The sequence below is a fragment of the Nesoenas mayeri genome (genome assembly GCF_963082525.1).
Source record: "Nesoenas mayeri genome assembly, chromosome: 3".
In the NCBI taxonomy this organism is placed as follows: Eukaryota; Metazoa; Chordata; class Aves; order Columbiformes; family Columbidae; genus Nesoenas; species Nesoenas mayeri.
Genome location: NC_137544.1, coordinates 38,810,393 through 38,828,951, shown reverse-complemented (window position 1 = coordinate 38,828,951; position 18,559 = coordinate 38,810,393). Strand labels below are relative to the sequence as shown.

The following is an 18,559-nucleotide window of genomic DNA, read 5'->3' as shown; positions in this document are numbered from 1 at the left end:
TAGATGTTGGAAGTCAAATTTTCTGCTCCCCCTTCTGAGTCAAGTCGGGGGCGGGGGGGGATTGTGTCCATTACACCACAGACTTTGGAGCAACACTTGTTTTAATTGCTTGGCAAAACATTCACTTTCTCAAGATGATACAAAACTTAAATAGCATGCTGCTGCATTCCTACAGTAGCTTAAAACTGTAAACGTATGAAAGTGTCTATATTAGACTACAGAAGTCAGAGCAATAAAACTAGTATTTCCATAACTGCAGATACACATTTTTGTCTTGACAGTGCATTAACAGGAACTTTAAAAATATTGTTATATAATACAGTCTTCTTTGCTTTTTACATCTGTTAAGAAAATGAAAACTTAATTACTAACTAGTCCATGGTGTCTTCAGTACTGTAAAGTATTTTGTATTGATTTTAGGGCTCCTCAGTACAGAAAAAAAATCTTTTCCCTGGGCATAACAGTATTAACTTGTGTTTGAATTGTTTTTGAACAATTGTTCTGTCATGATTTGTTAAGTAAACTCTTTTACAGAATCTGCTGGAGCCTTCTCAGAGGTGTAAGGAGAAAACCCTAAAGGGACTTAGTTACAGTGCCTCTGGTTTTTTTGGAGTCTGTCAGCCTGGACAACGTTGGTCATCATTGCAAGTTTTGAGTTTATAACGAAACACATCCATAAAAACTTTAAGATGTCGTTGAGTTCTATTTTGTGAGACTGTTTGTGAATGCAGTCCTACCTACGTCCTGCAACCTCCCAGCCTCTCTTTTTAGAGAGACAAGGGAAAAACCAGAGGAGGGAATCATTCAGAGGAACAAAGGAAGACACTTGGACAAGGTGTCTGGGAAAAAATCCTGACTGCAGAAACCAAGATTTCACTTCTTTAGATAAAGGACCCTTTTAAGCTGCTTCAGTAGTATTCAGCCATTTGCGGCTTGAAGGAAAAGAGATTTACGTAAAAGTTATACCCAACTAGTAGAGCATGGTCATGGTAAAATATTTGCCACCCATGCCCTAAACAAACCACCTCAGATTTCTGGAGTGCAGCCCCAGCAACTGTGTAACCACAAGGAGATTTGCAACCAGGGCAAAAAAAAAAGATAAATGCTAAATTAGATTTATTTTAATTATGTAAAACCAAAAGCAAATGGAAGCGGCAGCTGAAGCCTCCGTACCTAATGGGTGACCCACCTTAGCAGGTGACTCTGTGGGAGCCTGGCCTGCCCAGCTGGAGCCTGGTGTCCGTCACCTACCTGGGCTTGTCAGCGGAGTTGGTTCTGTAGCTTCTCTCCACTGACTAGAGAGAGACCATGGGGAGTTATTCTAAAATCGTAGCCCTTCATCACTACAGAATTTCTGTCAAAAGCTTTCAAACATCCTGGATTTAGTTTAGTATTGGTATCACCAGGTGTTTACACGTAGCATAGAGTGGAACCCTCCAGCCACATGTGACCTATGTGAAGAAAAGGAAATTCCCTTTCAGAAAGCTGGTTTGGTTTCTAAAGCAGTTTGTTTTCAAGCAGCACCTGGAAATTGAGAGTGCAACATTTAACGGACTTGGGAATAACAGAGAAATTATCTAATCTGCAGCATTTTGTCATCAGTACAGTCTGCATATGAATTCTTGGTTATGGAGTTCCCAAAGTTATTTCTGCTCCTGAAAAAGAGCATTTTGTTGGGGTGTAACAGGCACTACAAATATATATATATATATATATATATCTCAGTATTCCAGCTTCCCATACAGCAGGTTCCAAAATGAGTCCCATTGCTCGTCCTTCCCTGCCAGGTAGGCGCTAGCTCTCTTTCTGCACCTTAGTCCTTAATTTGCTGAGCTCCTCTTCTAAGCTCTTGATGTGCTCCTTGAGCGCAGCTTTGTCTTGCTGCGCTTTCTGGTTAGCTTGGCACCGGGCTTCTTCTATCTTGCGCTCGTACCACTTCTCCATCTGCGTGGAGACGGCCTCAAAGAAGTACTGTGTGATCTCCAGGGCCTGGGAGGTGTCCCGCAGCGGGGGGGCAGGCGGCTGTCCCGCCGGCGGGGCCGGGGGCTGCGGCTCCTGGCTCTGATGTGCCCCCGCGTGGTGCTGAGCTTTGTGCCTGGGCTGCCCGCTCTTGCTGGACTTCTTTGTCTGAGTTCCCTTGTCGATGAAGTGGCCGCTCTGCGGTTCAGCCTTTGCAGGTTCAGTCAAGGGCTGCAAAGCAGCTTGAACCTTAACGTGTCTTAATTTGGACCCCACAAGCTCAGAGGAGGGCAGCTCCTCCTGGAACCTGTAGAATGTGCTGGCACTAACCGCTTTGTCCTTCGGCCTGACATCTTGAGCAGGGGCAGAAGAAACTGGTCCTCCAGTGATTAACTGTTGCTCTGTACCTACAGAATAAAATATACACATACATATTTTTAAGAGCTCTGGGCATTTATTGTAGCATTCAGAAAACCTCAGTGTTTGATGAATGATGCGGTTGCCCGTGTACCACGCTGTGTATGCTGGAGAGGCCTGTGTCAGTTTATTGCATCTTCATAGCTGATATAATGGAGTCATTAGAAAAAAGCTGAGTCGGGCTGCGAGTGGCTGCAGTGCGGCCACAGGAACAGCCTGACAATGACCAAGCACCATGTAACAACTGACAACAACCTTTAGGATGTGAAACAAAGATCAGGCCAGATTCCCAAAGCAGTTTACGTCTGATGATATTTATGAACCCCCTGCTTCTACAAGAATTGACGCCCCACTAATTTTGCAAAGGTAACACATTTTGAAGCTTCTGAACTGTTCAAGGCAGTACAGCCTACACTCATGCTGCCACAAGGTCTCCTGTCTGGTCTTCTGCCTTTCTAGTCTCACAGTGTATCCATGTCCACACCTGTTCACAGTGTTTTGGGGGCCATATCCCACATATTTTACAGAAGCCCAGGGCTTCACTAGCTCTCTCCTTGCCCGTGGAGACCTGGCCATTCTGCCTGTCTCGCTTCCCCAGCCAAGCACAGAGAGGTGGCTTGAACCAGAGTCTTCCATATCTTTTGGGGGCCATGATCCCTGAATAGGCTTGAATGTTCTCAGCCAGTTTTGTTCTTGTCGAATGAACTAATAATTAAACAGGCTTTTGTTCAAGGAAAAAGTGAGAGGCTTATTCTATATCCCTTGCAGTTTGAATATTAACAGGAGAAATTAGTATTTTAGGTTCACTTTCTTCAGTAGACTCTGGATAATCTACACGCCTTCCTGACAGACAGTGGGGTGGGAGCAATTCTGACTGGGAGTCTGGAGAAATTTCAGAAAACAGAGTGATGCAGAGCATCAAAGGACTTGGCTTCAAAGACACAGTGATGCGGAAGCATCAGGAAGAGCCACTGGAATCCCACCCAACCACGTCTTACATATTCCCAGCAGCTACCTTGAAGTATATTCTGGTCCCACGACATTATGCGTACAGGTGGAGGAAAGCACACAGCCAGAATTAATATCTGTGGTATTAAAACAAGTATTCCTCAGTGAACTAGCTCACCTTTGAATGAACATGACATCAAAGTACCTGATGAGGTTGTACCTGATGCACCGTCTTGTTGAATGCAAAACTGTTGCCCAAAGGTCTGTTCTGGCATCTGGACTCTGCTCCTTCCCCCGTCTTCTGAGAGGCTGTTTGGGAGCGTGATGTAGGAGTGCTGGTGGGAGCCGGCTGGCTGCAGCACGGGCTGGTTGGCTTTGCAGTCCTTGGCACTGTGGGGGTTGTTCTCAGTATCCAGGGTCTCGGTGAGAGACTCACAAGTGGACAAAGTTGATTTTGGTCTCGATGACCTGGAATCTCCAGAAAGCTTGAGCTCCAGATTCTGAATCTTCAACATGCACCAAGTCTTCAGCTCATCGACCAAGGAATTCTATGAGAAAGAGACTGTAAATTAGATGATCCTATTATTAGTTCCTATAGTTCCTGGGCTGCTGAGGACATGTGGCAGGGACAAAGAGAAACAAGCCGGGTATCTGTGGGCTTAGGCTCCCTGTACAGATGTGCATGCTGCCACTGGGAATACTCGAAGGACTGCAAATCAGAAAAAATTAAGAACTATGCATTAGCTAATGAAAGGCACCCTCTTTAGTCCAAGCTGCCATCCCTTAGATTTGAATCTGCTACTTCAAATGGAACTCTAAGTCCTGGTCAACAGTAATTTCTAAGTGCCAGGAATATCGCATTTTTAGCAGTGAAATTAGACACTTCTGGAGCAGAGCTTTATGCCATTACCAACCTCTGTTTCTCTGTTCATTGAGTGATAAAGATGAATCTCACACTAAATGACAAATTACTAACAGCTTTCAAATTACAAAGGTGCTTAATAGGTGTCAGCTGCAGAGGCATTTGCCAGTAATCATTTAAAATATGAGCAGTTCTTTCACCCTCTTGTTCATATGACATTGTGAATTTAGGTCAGCCCCCCCCATAGTCCATGCATTTAGTAAAGCCCAACTCAATTTTTCCAGTCGTTGCAATTAGAGAACAAGAACAGCTGATAGCGCTTATTGGTAATTTCACTTCACCTGACGTATCATTCCAGCATCTAATTTCTTAAATGGAGATTACAGGGAGATGGAGCACAAGCCCAGTCATTCAGAAGCCAATATAATACTTACGTCTCTTACTATGAAATAAAAACTAAAGGTGCCTTAGTTTGATAAGTACTTTTCTTTGGAGAAAAGGGTTTTGTGGATGTTAGACTGAAGTATCTTGATCAGTAGTTTATGCTGGGATTATCACAGCTGCCAGTCTTTTAACACAGATTTGGAACAGTCTTTCAAAAAAATTTGTGATATTTTACTAGCACAAAATGTATTTCTCAATTCTTAGAATACCAATAATGAAAAAAATAATTGCATTTTAAATTTACCAGTGTGAGTAGAGAAGCACAAATTTCCTACCATGTTTTAATGGTGAGCTTTTGCGGAAGCAAAAAGGGCAAGAGCTGGATCTCTACAGAAACAGTTATTCTTGTAATGCTGGCTAAACAAGCATACAAAAAGAACTTGCCTATTGGCAGGAGTACACAGCTTGGAGAGGGTGCACTATTGCCAGAGTCAGAGGGAACAACTGCAGCCTTTTAATACACGGGGGAAAAAAAGATCAGACAGAGAAGGGAGAGATTCCCAGGGCACACAACCATACGGATGAGAAGTAAAAGGCACAACACACATCTTGGCCTTTGTTCCTCTTTGCAGATGTTCCTGCAGCTGTACTTTAAGCAAAAGCTAAAAGCACAACCGTTAAAAATTTAGCAGTAGGAATTTTTGCAAAGCACTGCGTTAGAAAGAATATATTTTATTACAGATCCACACTTCAGACCCACCAAATCAAATTATGGCAGTGTAACTGGATTTCATATTCCCCATTTCTAATGCAAAAGCTCGGTAAATTTGGTTTAGAGATTAGGGGGTGGATGGGAATAATTCGGTCTCTGAAGCTCTTTTGCCTGTTTCAACAGATGAGATCAATCTCCAATATTCTCTCTGCCTGCTGGAATGAAACTCTCGAGCTGTTTCAGGCCTTACCTGCCGTTTCTCCCCCTCGTTTTTTTCCAGCTCGGCGTGCTGTTGCAGGCGGTGAAGGCACTCCGTTCTCTCTGCAGACAGCCGCTCAGCCATCAGCTTGTCTAAAACACGAAGCTGTGGAGAAAAAAACCCCTATTTAGCTGAGATTATCATGTTAAAAACCAAACAAAACCCCCACCTGTGAACACTGTAAGTCAAAGTACAGTCTGTCTTTCAGTCTTCATTTCTAGAAATGCTGCCAAGTACAATTAGACGTAGCTTGCAAAATGGTTTGATCACAAAATTAGCAATTTGTGACAATTATATTAAAAATAAAAAATCATTTCTCGGACCTTGAGTCTCAGCGCAAACAGAATTCAGCAAGAGGGATTATTACAATTATGAAGTGCCCAGCAGCAGGACTGCCCTCTGTCTTTAAGTTTCCTTCTTAGGGCCTCAAGCAGTTTAGATTTATTGTCTAAAGAAGCACCTGAAGCTGCTTATCACATTAAATGTGTTTTTCTCAAGACCCTGGTTTGCAACATTAGATCCCTGTGGAATGTCACAGCTTCCTGGTCTGGAGTATTAGATTTCAGGTTCGTTTTTACAACACAAGAAGCAATAAACAAATCATGACAATGAAAACAGTCATTAGGCTTAGGATATGTTACTAATAGCCATGTGGGCAAGCAGACCTCTGGGTCATGTTCTTACTTGATGTTGAGTTTTCGTTTCCACCTGGCCCAGCTTAACATTCATCTTATCTTGTACGGTCCCAAACTCAGCCTTTATCTCTTCCACTGTTGCCTCCAGCTGATTCTCCAGTTTATTTATCAGGGGCTCACAGCGACATCCGTTTATCGGTGCCTGAAAGGAATAACACATTTACTTGCTACGTGCCGCTGTCCTCTTAGCGCACGTGGAACATTATCCCAGCCGCCTCGAGTTAGTCTTGGGCTCTTCTGTACTATGTACTGAGTTTCATCCTCCTGATAACATCAAGCAGTAGCTCAGCCAACAGGCGATTAGTTGGAAAAGCACAGACTAGAAAAGGATTGATCTGATTTATGCAGGCACATCCCAACACACAGCAGTGCTGATTTCGCTGGGGTACAAGCAGCAACGAGCTCAAATCACGTATGTCACGTACCAGGGGATACCACATTACAGGCCTATAGCCCACGTCTCGATGCTGTAATTCTGAATTGTGAAAAAATAATAATCCGATTTTGTGGATGTGTGTGGTTTTGTGTGCATTTGTTTTTTAACCTAATGCCAATAATGTGCTTGTTTTTCTGTGTACCGTGTGGCAAGGTCTCAGCGCTCCTGTCTGCCCTCACCCTGCTGGGATTCGGCTGTTTCACAATCTGGGGGTTATTCTCTTGGCATGGGAAGGCAGGTGGTTTGCAGAGCACTAGAGAAAACTTCAGAAATATTTGTACTTAAGAAATTCTGTTTGCTATTCAGGGCCTGAGGGCATCAAAGAAGAGAGACGAGCAAAAAAGAATGGAAGAAAGAAGGAGTGTCATGTATTTCAGGAAACACTCTAAGGGAGTCTAGCTTTGTTAAGCTAATCTTTGTGAATAGATTAGGTTTGTACACAAATCCTGTCTGGTCTCCGCACCTTTCTTCCTGCTCCACAACTACTTCCTACTGGCCCATCCTCCTACCATCAGCTCCCAGGGCCAGGGAGATGTTCCTTTTAACATAGGAAGGGTCCTCCAGCCTTCCTGCTGTCTGCTATTAGGATAATCTCATAGTGCCCCTGTCTGTCTGGAAATTTCGCAAGCTACACAGCAAGATGTTGGAAAATATGGCCAGTAAGACCTTGGAAGTCTGACTTCAGTCATATTTAGATTTTGCTGGATTTCTTAACTACAGCAAGGGTCCGAGGAGAGCTGCTGGGTGGATGGATGTGAGAAGCTGAAATGAAAGGACTGACCTCCCAGGTCAGTTGACAGGAGGGCAATATTAAGAAAACAACAATACAGATGTTTACAAGGTCTACAGGGTAATTTGCTGTTTTCGTGCTTTTTTATAAATGTTTACTGGTAGATACTTGCGTAATAAAACGAGTAAAATATCAGTCTCTAAACTGGAATAAATGCATATGAGCTGGTAACTCCAGGTTTATTTATGAACAAATTTCTATACAGCTCCTGCCTGTAGTAATCCTAGAATCCCCAAAGACATGTTGCAATAACCAGAATTGAAACAAAACCTATTGAGCGTACACAAGCTCTTGGTTTAGGTGATAAGCTTCAGTGCTCACACACTGCTCTGATTTATTTTCCTTGGAAAAGCACTTTGTGTTTCCTATCAGAATGCTTAATATTAAAAAAAAAAAACCAACATAAAAATTCTAGTGCCATTTCCAATCACTGTTCACACCTTATCTCCAAAAAGGAAATACTTCGTAGATCAAAACTAGTTAAGCATGTCTTCTTTAACATGCACAAAAGCAGCTTATTGTGTACCGGACTTCAGGCCAAAACGCAGCTGAAGCCCAAACAAGGAGAACAAATGCAGTGTCATGATTTCATGCCCCTGAGAGTGCAGTCAATCGAGTGCATTTTCTGTCCGTGAGCTAACTGTGCCCCAGCTCACCTGCATCACCTTCCCGTCCTTGCCGCGATAGAGCGTGTAGAGCTGGTAGGCTCGGACCTCGTGGGGAGGCGGTGGGGAGGAGCAGTGATGTCTTCTGCTGCGCTTAGGCACGTTCTGCTGGGGCCGAGGGAGCGTCTGCTGGTCAGCTGGGGAGATGGGGTCTGAGAGTGCTGATACCTGCATAAAATACACACGTTTTCCCCGTTTATGAGCCCCCTGGTAAACTACTCAGCAAAAACCTGATTAAAACGGCAATCCAACTGCAGTGGCTGGTCACAACCTTGCTGTCAGCCACCACAATAACCAGATTTCTGCACAAATCTGGTTCATGTGACCCTCAACAGCAGAATTTCCCCCCTAGAAATCAGTTTTGTATGAAGACTACCCCTGCCCCACCAACACGGCGGGACTCCTGCCCTGACTCTGACATCTTGGCAGGACACCTGCGCTGTTGCTCAACAACTATCCCTTCTCTCTCCGCTGTTCTAAATCTACCGATACCTTTTCCTTTGGCTTTTTCTTTTTGCTCTTCTTCCCTTTGGGATCTGGTGAGGCTGACCGAGGTTCATCCTTCAGATCGCTCTTCCTCTGCGCTGCCTGGTCGCTGCTCGGCGTGTCGTCAGCAGCTGAGACGCTGCCCTGCTTGGAGCAAAGACAGCGAGTTCAGAGCAGTTGCAGAGGTGGGGAAAAGGTGCCTTTTCTTCCATTTCCCAGTTTTAAGCTGCTCTGCACACGAGGGGGTAACTTCAGCAGCACAGACTGCCTGAGACAGCTGCTGTGGTCATGCACAAGTGATGGCTTCAAATAGATTTAGTGCTGATGGGTTTTATTTAAGCAGATGTAGCTGATAACGCCAGGCTGTACCTTGCTCTGTACCACTTCATCCCGTGGTACTGACTGAGCTCGCCTTTCCTCCTTCAGCCTCTCTCTCTTCTTCCTCAGGCTTCTTCCACGGTTAAAGCGTGAGACCTGAAGGCAGACCACACTGTTACTCAGTGATGTCACGCTCTTTCCTACCACAGAAGCAGAGCAGTAGAGCAGACTTTCTTCACCTCTGCTAAAAGGCAATATACAGAACAGAGTGCACTGCCAGAGGGGTGCTGACAGGCCAAGCAATGTGGGTGTTCATAGCTCGGTGGTGGTGTGTTTTCATGGCTAAGTCCATCAGGACACTTCGCTGTCCCTTGGAGAAGGGAGAGCCTCCTCCTGTGTCCCCGGGCTGGTTGCCAAGCCAAGCCCTTTTCATGCAGAGGTGACAAGGAGGAGCAGGGCAGGGATTGCACTTGGTCTCATACCAGAATACAGAGCCCTGCCATGTGCCTTCCAGCCTGAACAGCATTGTATCATTTCACACACAGCAGCACAGTACAAACAGGACAGATGTCCCCATTTCAAGCAACCACCTTGTGGGTGGGACATGTCTGAGGCAGGCAGCAGTGACACAACACAGAAGCTTTCAGGTACAGGGCAGCTTTCTAACCCCTGGACCACGACAGGGAACAAATACCTCTGGCTGCTCCATCCTCTGCCAGTCATGCCAGCAGGACTTCTACCAGCGCTCAATACTGAGCCCTAATCTGCACTCTTTGCTGGGCTTGGGGGCTGAAAGGCTCCACATCAACAGACCTGAGGCCAGCACACAATGCCAGCAGAAATGTTGGCACCTTTCACAGCAGAAGAACCAAGGGCTGTGGCTCCTCTAGGTTAACTGGCCTCAATTCCATGTGTGTGTGAGTGTTAGGGAGAGATTTGTAACGTACCTGTGAGGCTTTAGTGAGGAGGAGCGCAACCTCAGGGTTATTGTGCTGTCTGGCAACCTCTAGAGGGGTCTGGCCTGCCTGAAAGGAAAAAGAAAATAGCATTTCCTTCAAAACACAAGCTGCTGGAAATGTGGAATTTCTCTACCCGAGGTTAGCACGTGCTCTGTGCACAAAAGCACAGTGACTAACTGCTTTCATTTACCCAGATTTAATTAAACTCTAATACCCAGTACTTTCTACCAACACTAGAGAGAGTGTTGAAGGGAGACTGCATTAAGAGAGAGTTTGGGTTGTTCCGCCTGGAGAAGAGAAGGCTCCGGTGGAGACCTTACAGCAGCCTTCCAGTTCCTAATGGGGACCTACAAGAAAGATGGGGAGGGATACTTTATCAGGGAGTGTAGTGATAGGACAAGCAGTAAAGGATTTAAACTGAAAGAGGGTAGATTTAGGTTATATACAAGGAAGAAATTCTTCTCCATGAGGGTGCTGAGGCACTGGAACAGGCTGCCCAGAGAATCTGTGGATGCCCCATCCCTGGAAGTGTTGAAGGCCAGGCTGGATGGGGCTTTCAGCAACCTGGTTTGGTGGAAGGTGTCCCTGCCCATGGCAGGAGGGTTGGAACTGGATGATCTTTAATGTCCCTCCCAATCCAAACCATTCTATGATTCTACGATTCTAATACAAAATACCAAAGGAACTCGACGTCCTGCTTACATTGTTGACAACAGATGTGTCAGCCCCCGCTTCCAGCAACAGCTTAACCACCTTCCTGTGATTTAGAGCAGCAGCTACATGGAGCGCAGTATCTCCTGCCTGCAAGTTACAAAGCAGAAAGCAACTGTGGAACACACGTCCTTGGGTCTCACCCTGCAGAAATCACACCTTCCTAAGAGGTGCTCAGAGGTCAAAAGACATAGAGTTACTGCTGCAATAACTAAGCTTAAATATGGCTTGGTCAATAAAAAAAGCAGAACTGGGAGGACAGATGGGGGTTTTGAGAAATGCAGCTGAGGCACTGGCGATCTGGTTTAACCAAACGCGAGTGACACACGACACAGCTTGGAGACAGCCCAGCTCCATCACCAGCAAACGGATACGGCATCTGAGGGCAGAACTGGTTTTCCCACCACAACCTTCTCTTTCTTTTTTTCAGGTTTGATTATTTGGTGCGCAGGTGGTCGTGTATCGCATTACTCTGGTAATAATCAGATAAGAACCAGCAGCGAGATGGTGTTTTCTTAGTGAGACTCCTCAAGAAAAACAGGTTTTGGACCAAAGCCAGGAGGTGATCTGGGTCCAGCGCCAACACACACTGCCCTGCCCCTGTCGGCTGTGATCAGATTTGGGCACGGGTAACAGAGCCAGCAGCTCTTCAAGGGAGACTGGACACGTGCATGTAATGCCCTCCTGCCCCCTTTGCCTTGCATTTTGCCTGCAGAAAATTCGATCTCCTCAAGCCTAGAGGAAATCTATTGCTTGCTGCTAACGTGGATGAGGCATGTTCATAAATAAAATCTTTACATGTGTAAATATGGAACAACTTCAGGTGGCACTGGGGAATGAAGGAAAAGGGCGTCTGTGTGTGCTGGGTTCACACCAGATAATCTTAATATTCAGTGGCTCATTTTGAAAGTTAAAAAACTGATTTCCAAATAAAATCGCACAGTAAATTTAACATGCTGAAACTCATTTTGTTTGCTGTAATATCTCATATCTAAGAAACAAGATTAAATGTACAGATCAGAAAAGAGCTTTATAGTTCTCAACCACACATGGAAAATTTCCCAGGAACATGAGATGATGTGGTTAAGCACCACATAATCTATTTACTTTGCAGATTTAACACATTATAATGTACTAAATTGACTCCTTTCTACCACCCAATTAGGCTCTGCTATAGGTACAACAATCAATTACTTCTCTACAAAACAAGTATGGATGATTAAACCTAGGCTAGACTGATCATTACTTTGTATTCAAAGAATACTTTTTCTTCATTTTTATGTCATTTTTTATGTCCCCTTCTGCAAAATGCAGCAAAGCATTATGGAGGAATTTGCACTTTTGTAGCATCTGAACGTTAGTGACTTCTCCTTCACAATGCCTCTCTAACAGCCATAGGATCATTAAATCCTAGTTCCAGAGGAGAAGATGGGCCCCCATAAAATGACCGAGCCTCTTGCCCAGTCCTGTTCTGCACAGAACTGGTGAGGACCCAGCAGCACCAACTCCTAACCCTGTTTCATTGCCCCTGTCCCAAACCCCCTTTCCACACCAACACAGGATTACAGAACCTCCTAATGGGCAATGCTTTAAAGAAATGATGCAAACGTGATGGCAAAATAATAAACCACTGATATGTCATTACCCTAAGGCTATTCTAAAAAGCTCAGGCATCTGGTGGTTGAGTGAAACACAGAGTGAAGCGGGATCACTTGGGCAGGAATCCCTCTTCCCAACAACCAGCTGAATGCAAAGGGTGCGGAGTCACAATGAGGTTCATGCACTGACCTGGTTCTTTTCATGGACAGAACAGAAAGCACTGAGCAGCACCCTAACGATGGGCAAGTGATTATAACGAGCAGCCACGTGCAGACAGGTATCTCCTGCCTGCAAACAGAAACAAAGCTTTGAGCATGTAATCACAGTAGGAAAGCTTGCGCTGGTCATGGTGTTCAGGGATGAAATCATCCTATTAAACCAAAAGGAGCAGTAAATGCCACACACCTCCACTGAACAGCAATGCTGTCTTCTCTGCAGTACAACATCTACTCTTATGAGTGGAAAGGTTCAGCAAGAGCTGGGGTGGGGAGGGTCAAATTCTCTAACCACTGAAGTGAAATGCTGGACTTGTAAAATGCTGGTTTACTGCACTACAAACCCCAATTTCTATGTTCACATTAAATCTGTTCTGAACCCCGAACCAATGTGATTTGGAAACGCAACTTGGCGTCACACACGATGAAGAAAACACGAGGAGCGGAGGCCAGAGCAGCGTCCCCACGAGGGGTGGCACACGCACGACTGGGAGCAGAGCCCCACGGGTTCCTATTCCTGTGTGCCTCTGCCCACCTTGTTATCCAGCAGCGTCAGAAACATCTGGCTTCCTCTTGCAGATTCTTTTTGTTCCTTTTGTCGTGCCAGATCCATTGTAAAACAGGAGGAAAGCTGTCTGAAGTTGGAGCCGCCTTGAATCTGCCTCACTTGACAGACCAACACACAGTGTATATCATCTGTCTCAGTGAGCGCAGGCCCGAGGCTTTTCCCTGCTCTGGCACTAAAGCCCTTTAAGATCTCCGTCTTTGTGAGGAGCCCTTTTGTAGAGTTGCATGACAGTGTGTGGGTCAGGCCATCAGGACGACCAAAAGCAGCAGCAAAACCCCCTTTGGCTCCTTCCATCCCCACTCAAGAGATGGGTGCAAAGCACTGCATCGCTCAGTCGTACCGAAAACATTCCCGAACATGATGTACACAATGGTTTGTTAGTGGCTTTCCCAATAGCATTTATAATAAAAATCGCAGTTTAAAGCATTTCTGAGTATTTCTACAAGTTAAACCAATAGAGCTAAAACAAAGACACACAAAAACGAACACATCCTTTTCAAAACTCACGTTGTTTTTGAGGTCTGCTCGAGATCCTCCAAGTAACAAAACACGAGTGCTCTGGGAATGGCTATTCTGGCAAGCCAGGTGAAGGGGTGTGTTACCTGCCTTAGAGAAATACAGGAAAATATAAAAGAAATTCAGAAATTGGACACAAGCTTTAAAAAGTAAAACCTCACGGGTTTTCTCACATGAAGATCCACCCAGGGGTGGGAAACTGCTACTGTTATTTTCCCATAGCTCTGAGCTGAATGAACCTGGAGACTGAAATACCCTCTTCATGCTGGAAATTATCTACCTGGGATAGTAAAGGCAGAAGCTGTACAGTCTAACAGTATCTGCATTGGCCAAATGTGTTTGCAGGGAGCAAAAACTCTGGAAATCGTGTGACGAGGGTCACAACAATTTCTGTTTCCTTGCAATGGTAACATAAACCAGCTCCAAGCGCGGCTGGGTCAGTGGATGCTCTCACAGGGCAGGATGCAGATTTCAGTCTCTCAGGAAGCTCTGATGTTCAGAAAACCATTTTTACAGAGAGAAATCAAAAAAGAGTTTGCCTGTACATTCTCTCTCTGACACTGTGAAGGATTTTATTGGTCCGACAGGTTTTTCTGACAGCATTCGGCTTTTGTCAGCCTGAAAATATTTGGGAGTTTTGGCTCTTGCGAGTTAGAAATGAAACCAGCCCAGGTACAAAGGGTTCCCATGCTTACTAGGCTGCCTGTTCACCTTGATTATATCCTTTAATTTGTCCCTTGTGCTTTCAAGGCACAGATCAAAGCTGAAGGGTTTGAATTACAAAGGGCCAACTCTTGAATGTCATCTTAGGTTCCATATTACAGAGTATTTCAGGCCTAAGTGTAGTCTCCAAGCTGTGGCAGACACAAACATCTTTCTCAGCTAAATTGCTTTTAAGTGTCAATTTTTTTTCTTCCTAAGTTCATCTCTGAAAAGCCCCCGGCACAGCTGTGCTGTTTGGAGGGTCAGCACCGGTGGGAAGGCAGAGATGTCCTGTGCGGTGGGTGATGGGCAAGGACCGGGATGCTGAGAAAAGTCCCGGTGCAGGTGTTGGGAGTCAGGGCTCATTACAGAGGCTCATCTGGCCCACGCGGCGACAAATCTCTCAGCAGCTTCTGTGAGAAGGTGAGTGGGTCTGAGTTGTACAGATCTGGGGGTCTTCATTGGTCTAATACATCTTCACTGAAACATACAGACTGATGGGAGGATCTAAAACAAAGGCTGCGACCAATCTCATGGGATGATCTATCACAGCAGAAGAGTTTTTATGAAGCAAACTTGACTGAAAATAAACTGCACCCGCAGGGTGATTGCTGCACAAGAGGACTACAGCTACTCAGGTGGTTCACCCATATGTTGTCCCATTCTTCAAATGCCTGCCTGATTTGCCTTTAAAATCCCAGGTGTCCCGTCTGGCCTCTGCTTTTCACTTAATGCAGAAGCTGTCTAATTGCATTGCCTTTTTACATACTGTGCTCAGGGTGCTGTGCTGTGAGAAGTGCATCCATACAAGCACGCCCCGAGTAGTTGCAGCAGATATTAACCAGGAGTTACAGAAAACATAAAGCCAAATCCCTCCCACCTTCTGCTGCTTAGCAGGGTTTGGCAAATCTAGCAGCCCATATCTGCCCCATCCAGCCAAAATCGCATGATGTGCAGGTGTAAGTCAACACCACGTATGGTGCTCCTGCCCATGGCACTCAGCCCTGGCTGCCGGAAAAGCCGTCACAAAGATTATGCCTTGTTTCAGTAACTTAAAACATTGAGAGACCAGATACACCATTTGGGGATTAAACAGAATTAAGCTCTTTGTTTTTCTTGAAAGCAGAAGGAGTAAAAGCACGTGCATATGTGCAAGTATGCACAATTCCTGCATTTTTCAGCAGCTCCCGAGACAAGATCTTGTCCATTAAAAAACACTAAAGCAGTGAAATGCAAAGGTAGAGGATTGTGTGGGTAAAACATCAAAGACCAGTGCAGGAGCTGCTCACGCAGTATTAAAGTCTGCCAGTCATATTTCAGACATCAGCCTTGCTGAGCTGCCCTGTGCACATACTTTTCCAGAGAGATTGTCTCCAAACAGTTGAGATACGCTGTATTGTAAGATAAATCTGATACCGTGAGGCATCCAAGCATGCAGAAGAACCAGACTTGCATCTTAAGCCCACACCTTTGTACATCATATACACGGCCATATGGAGTTTAATGGTTCACAGGACTATAAAGTCAAGCGCTATTGTCTGTTACACGTAAGCATGGGAAGTTGTCTAAAGTACCTCTGATACAATACTAGGTGAACATTATAGCAAAAAATAATTACAGAAAATAAAGAGTGGAAGTGGGAACAATATAAAAGAAGTAATACACATAAAATAATATCAAAGATGAGGTAAGCATAGACCACAAAGTGACGACATTTGTACAAACGTATGCATATATACTGCATATACGCAAGCATGCAGAAACACTATGCCCAGGCAATGTGCCCTTTTACTCCAAATCTTGGACTTTGGCCATCCTGCTTCCCTTCTTCCCTTTCTTTGCAAGTCCCTTTCAGTTGTCAGTTTAGAGCCACACTTACCAAAAAATGCTCAGAGATCCCACAAAGCCACCCCAAAGCTCTCTTGCCTGTAATGATGGACACTGCACTAACCTGTGATCTGACGACCCACCAGCACAGGATCCAAACCCCAACTCAGCCCACACTGTTGGCTGCTACCACCATTTCCTAGACTATTCCATTAACCGTTGAATCAGTGAATTGAAGACAAGCCTCCCACAGGTATTACAGTTAGAGCGGAACTAAAACCCCTTGCTTTGTTTCACTTTCCTCTAAGCTGCTCTGAAGGTATTATAAATACCAAAAGGAAGATAATCCAGGTTCATTACAAGATTTTGGTAGGAGCCTACACTCATGTATTATGAACTTTCTATCAGAATATACAGTATTTTTTCCCCTCTGTGGCTTACATTCATTTGGCTGTTTAATTTCTGGAAAAAGAAATATTTTGAGTGCCGTTTTCCTATTAGTGCAATTCATTTTCATTTTAAATCACACCAATCACAATGAATCAGCTTGGTATAAATTCAAGCACCATGGAGATTTCCACTGGAATTGCAGTGCTCCTCAGTCATAATTAACATATCATTCAATACGCTATTGAGTCCCTCCCGCATCAGCTGCTAAAATATGAATTTCCTAATGCCTGTGGAGGAACCATCCAAGCGTAATAAATGCAATAAAAAAACGAAGAAGAAAAAAATCCCACCAGGAGCTGGTCCCCCACCTGCTGAGAAACGCCATGGTGAGAAATCTCCAGTGCCACGTTACACCAGAACCAAAAGCTCCTCCCGCAAGGGTCTCACCTTGTTCTTGGCAAGAACGTTGGCTCCTGCTTTAACGAGCGCTTTGGCAGACTGACTGAATCCATGCCAACAAGCTTCATGGAGAGCCGTGTTCCCATCCTGAAGAGCACACACAAGAGGAGAAGGTGAGCTTGCTGCGTCCACACGCAGAGTGACGCTACATGCAGGACGCAACAGCTGCACGCCCCGCATGGTCACTTAAAAAATAAAACGTTTTCCTCTCCTTTTAGCTTATTTTCTATTTTTTTTTTTTTTTTAGAAGAGGCTAAAAATATTATTATTTCTTTTGTTTGGAACTTGGAGTTAGTTATATTTACTTCCAAACTAAATTTACAGCCTGGGATTCTCAGTTTCTGGGATAATCAAGGGAAACTGTGCCGTGTTTTGCATAAGGCATAGTATGGTTGTACATTTCTTTAATTCCTCCCTTAACGAGCTGAGACCAGACTCTTAAATCAAAAACTATCAGCTTGATATTAAAAAATAAATCAGTAATTTATATGAGAGTGACGGTACAGCTTTTTTTCCGGTGTAACTGCTCCGATTACTTTCAAAGCATCAGATACTTACTCAAGAGTATAAACCATAACGTTCTCTCTGAGACCTTAATATTACTGTCTGGCTGTTCTGCCATCCCGCAGGGCTTCGCTTTTGCCTGTTACCTTGTCTTGTCTGTCCAAAGCACACCCCTCTTGAATCAGGGTTGCTATAACATCGGTGTTCCCTACAACAGCAGCCCGGTGCAATGCTGTCTGATCACCCTGCAAAAAGAGGCAGATTTGTTATTGGTACCATTCCCACCTCATTTTGACTCAATGCAAATGCGCACCATACACAAGGACTGCATCTACAACACTTGTTTAAATCCAAGCTGCCTTGAAAACCGTCGTCGTAAACAACTATCATTAAAGTTTCCAAGATTAATTAAGTTATTGAAAGTATCAAAGAGCTATGAAGCAACTGCTTAGAGAAGTTTGCAAGTCATCACAATCCCTCATACAGTGCTGAAGCCTTCTGAAAATACTATAGTATTAAAAGGCTGTGAATCTAACACAGCTGGCTCTACGTATCTAATAATCAACAGTATTTGTAGGGAGCTAAGGGGAATTACAGGCTACAGTAATTCATCACAATGATCCTCCAGTATTTGCAGTAACTGGATGAGGCTCTCCTGCTTTGGCTCTGATTGCTCCATCAGCCCTGCTTAGGACAAGGAGCATGAGATGAGATGGGTCTCTTCAGCACCTCTGATGAATTTCATAATTAGTGCTAAAAGTGGAGGCAATTTAATGAGGAGCACAACTGCAAGTCCATCAACTTATTTCATTCAAGCAACTGAGTGATCTTGAGGTTCAAAAAATGTCCATTTCTCACTGACCTGCCACATAGCAGCAACAAGCAAGTTTCTTACGTCTGTTTATCTCCTTTTGTCCAAGTTTCCAAAAGAAATGATGCTGATGAGGTCATCTTGCCTGACTGCCCATTGTTTCGCCTCTAACAACTGTTGAACATGTTTTCTGAGCTAGGGAGCCCAAGATTAATTTTCTACAAGCCTTCCAGAAACTGAAAATTAGGGAGACACAAACTACTGGTGCTGCCCATCAGGGCTCATCTTATATTTTTACATGCATGTTGGTGAGACTACGATAAAAGAGAAGGAAAAGGAGGATTTATGCAGCAGTGTGTAGGGATGT

The 18,559-nt window shown here is 44.5% G+C and overlaps 1 protein-coding gene across 1 annotated transcript in view; it reads right to left on the bottom strand.

Moving 5' to 3' along the window:
* Nucleotides 1-1,794: 1,794 nt before the first annotated feature.
* Nucleotides 1,795-18,559, bottom strand: part of ANKRD6 (ankyrin repeat domain 6) — a gene marked incomplete at both ends in the record, with an annotated part of 34,604 nt that continues 17,839 nt past the window's right edge. Inside the window, 13 exons of the mRNA XM_080342461.1 lie at nt 1,795-2,366; nt 3,530-3,872; nt 5,533-5,646; nt 6,226-6,378; nt 8,119-8,295; nt 8,620-8,760; nt 8,983-9,087; nt 9,879-9,956; nt 10,593-10,691; nt 12,390-12,488; nt 13,491-13,589; nt 16,866-16,964; nt 17,528-17,626. Coding sequence (XP_080198587.1) covers nt 1,795-2,366; nt 3,530-3,872; nt 5,533-5,646; nt 6,226-6,378; nt 8,119-8,295; nt 8,620-8,760; nt 8,983-9,087; nt 9,879-9,956; nt 10,593-10,691; nt 12,390-12,488; nt 13,491-13,589; nt 16,866-16,964; nt 17,528-17,626 — 2,178 coding nt within the window. The remainder of the gene's footprint in view (nt 2,367-3,529; nt 3,873-5,532; nt 5,647-6,225; nt 6,379-8,118; nt 8,296-8,619; nt 8,761-8,982; nt 9,088-9,878; nt 9,957-10,592; nt 10,692-12,389; nt 12,489-13,490; nt 13,590-16,865; nt 16,965-17,527; nt 17,627-18,559) is intronic.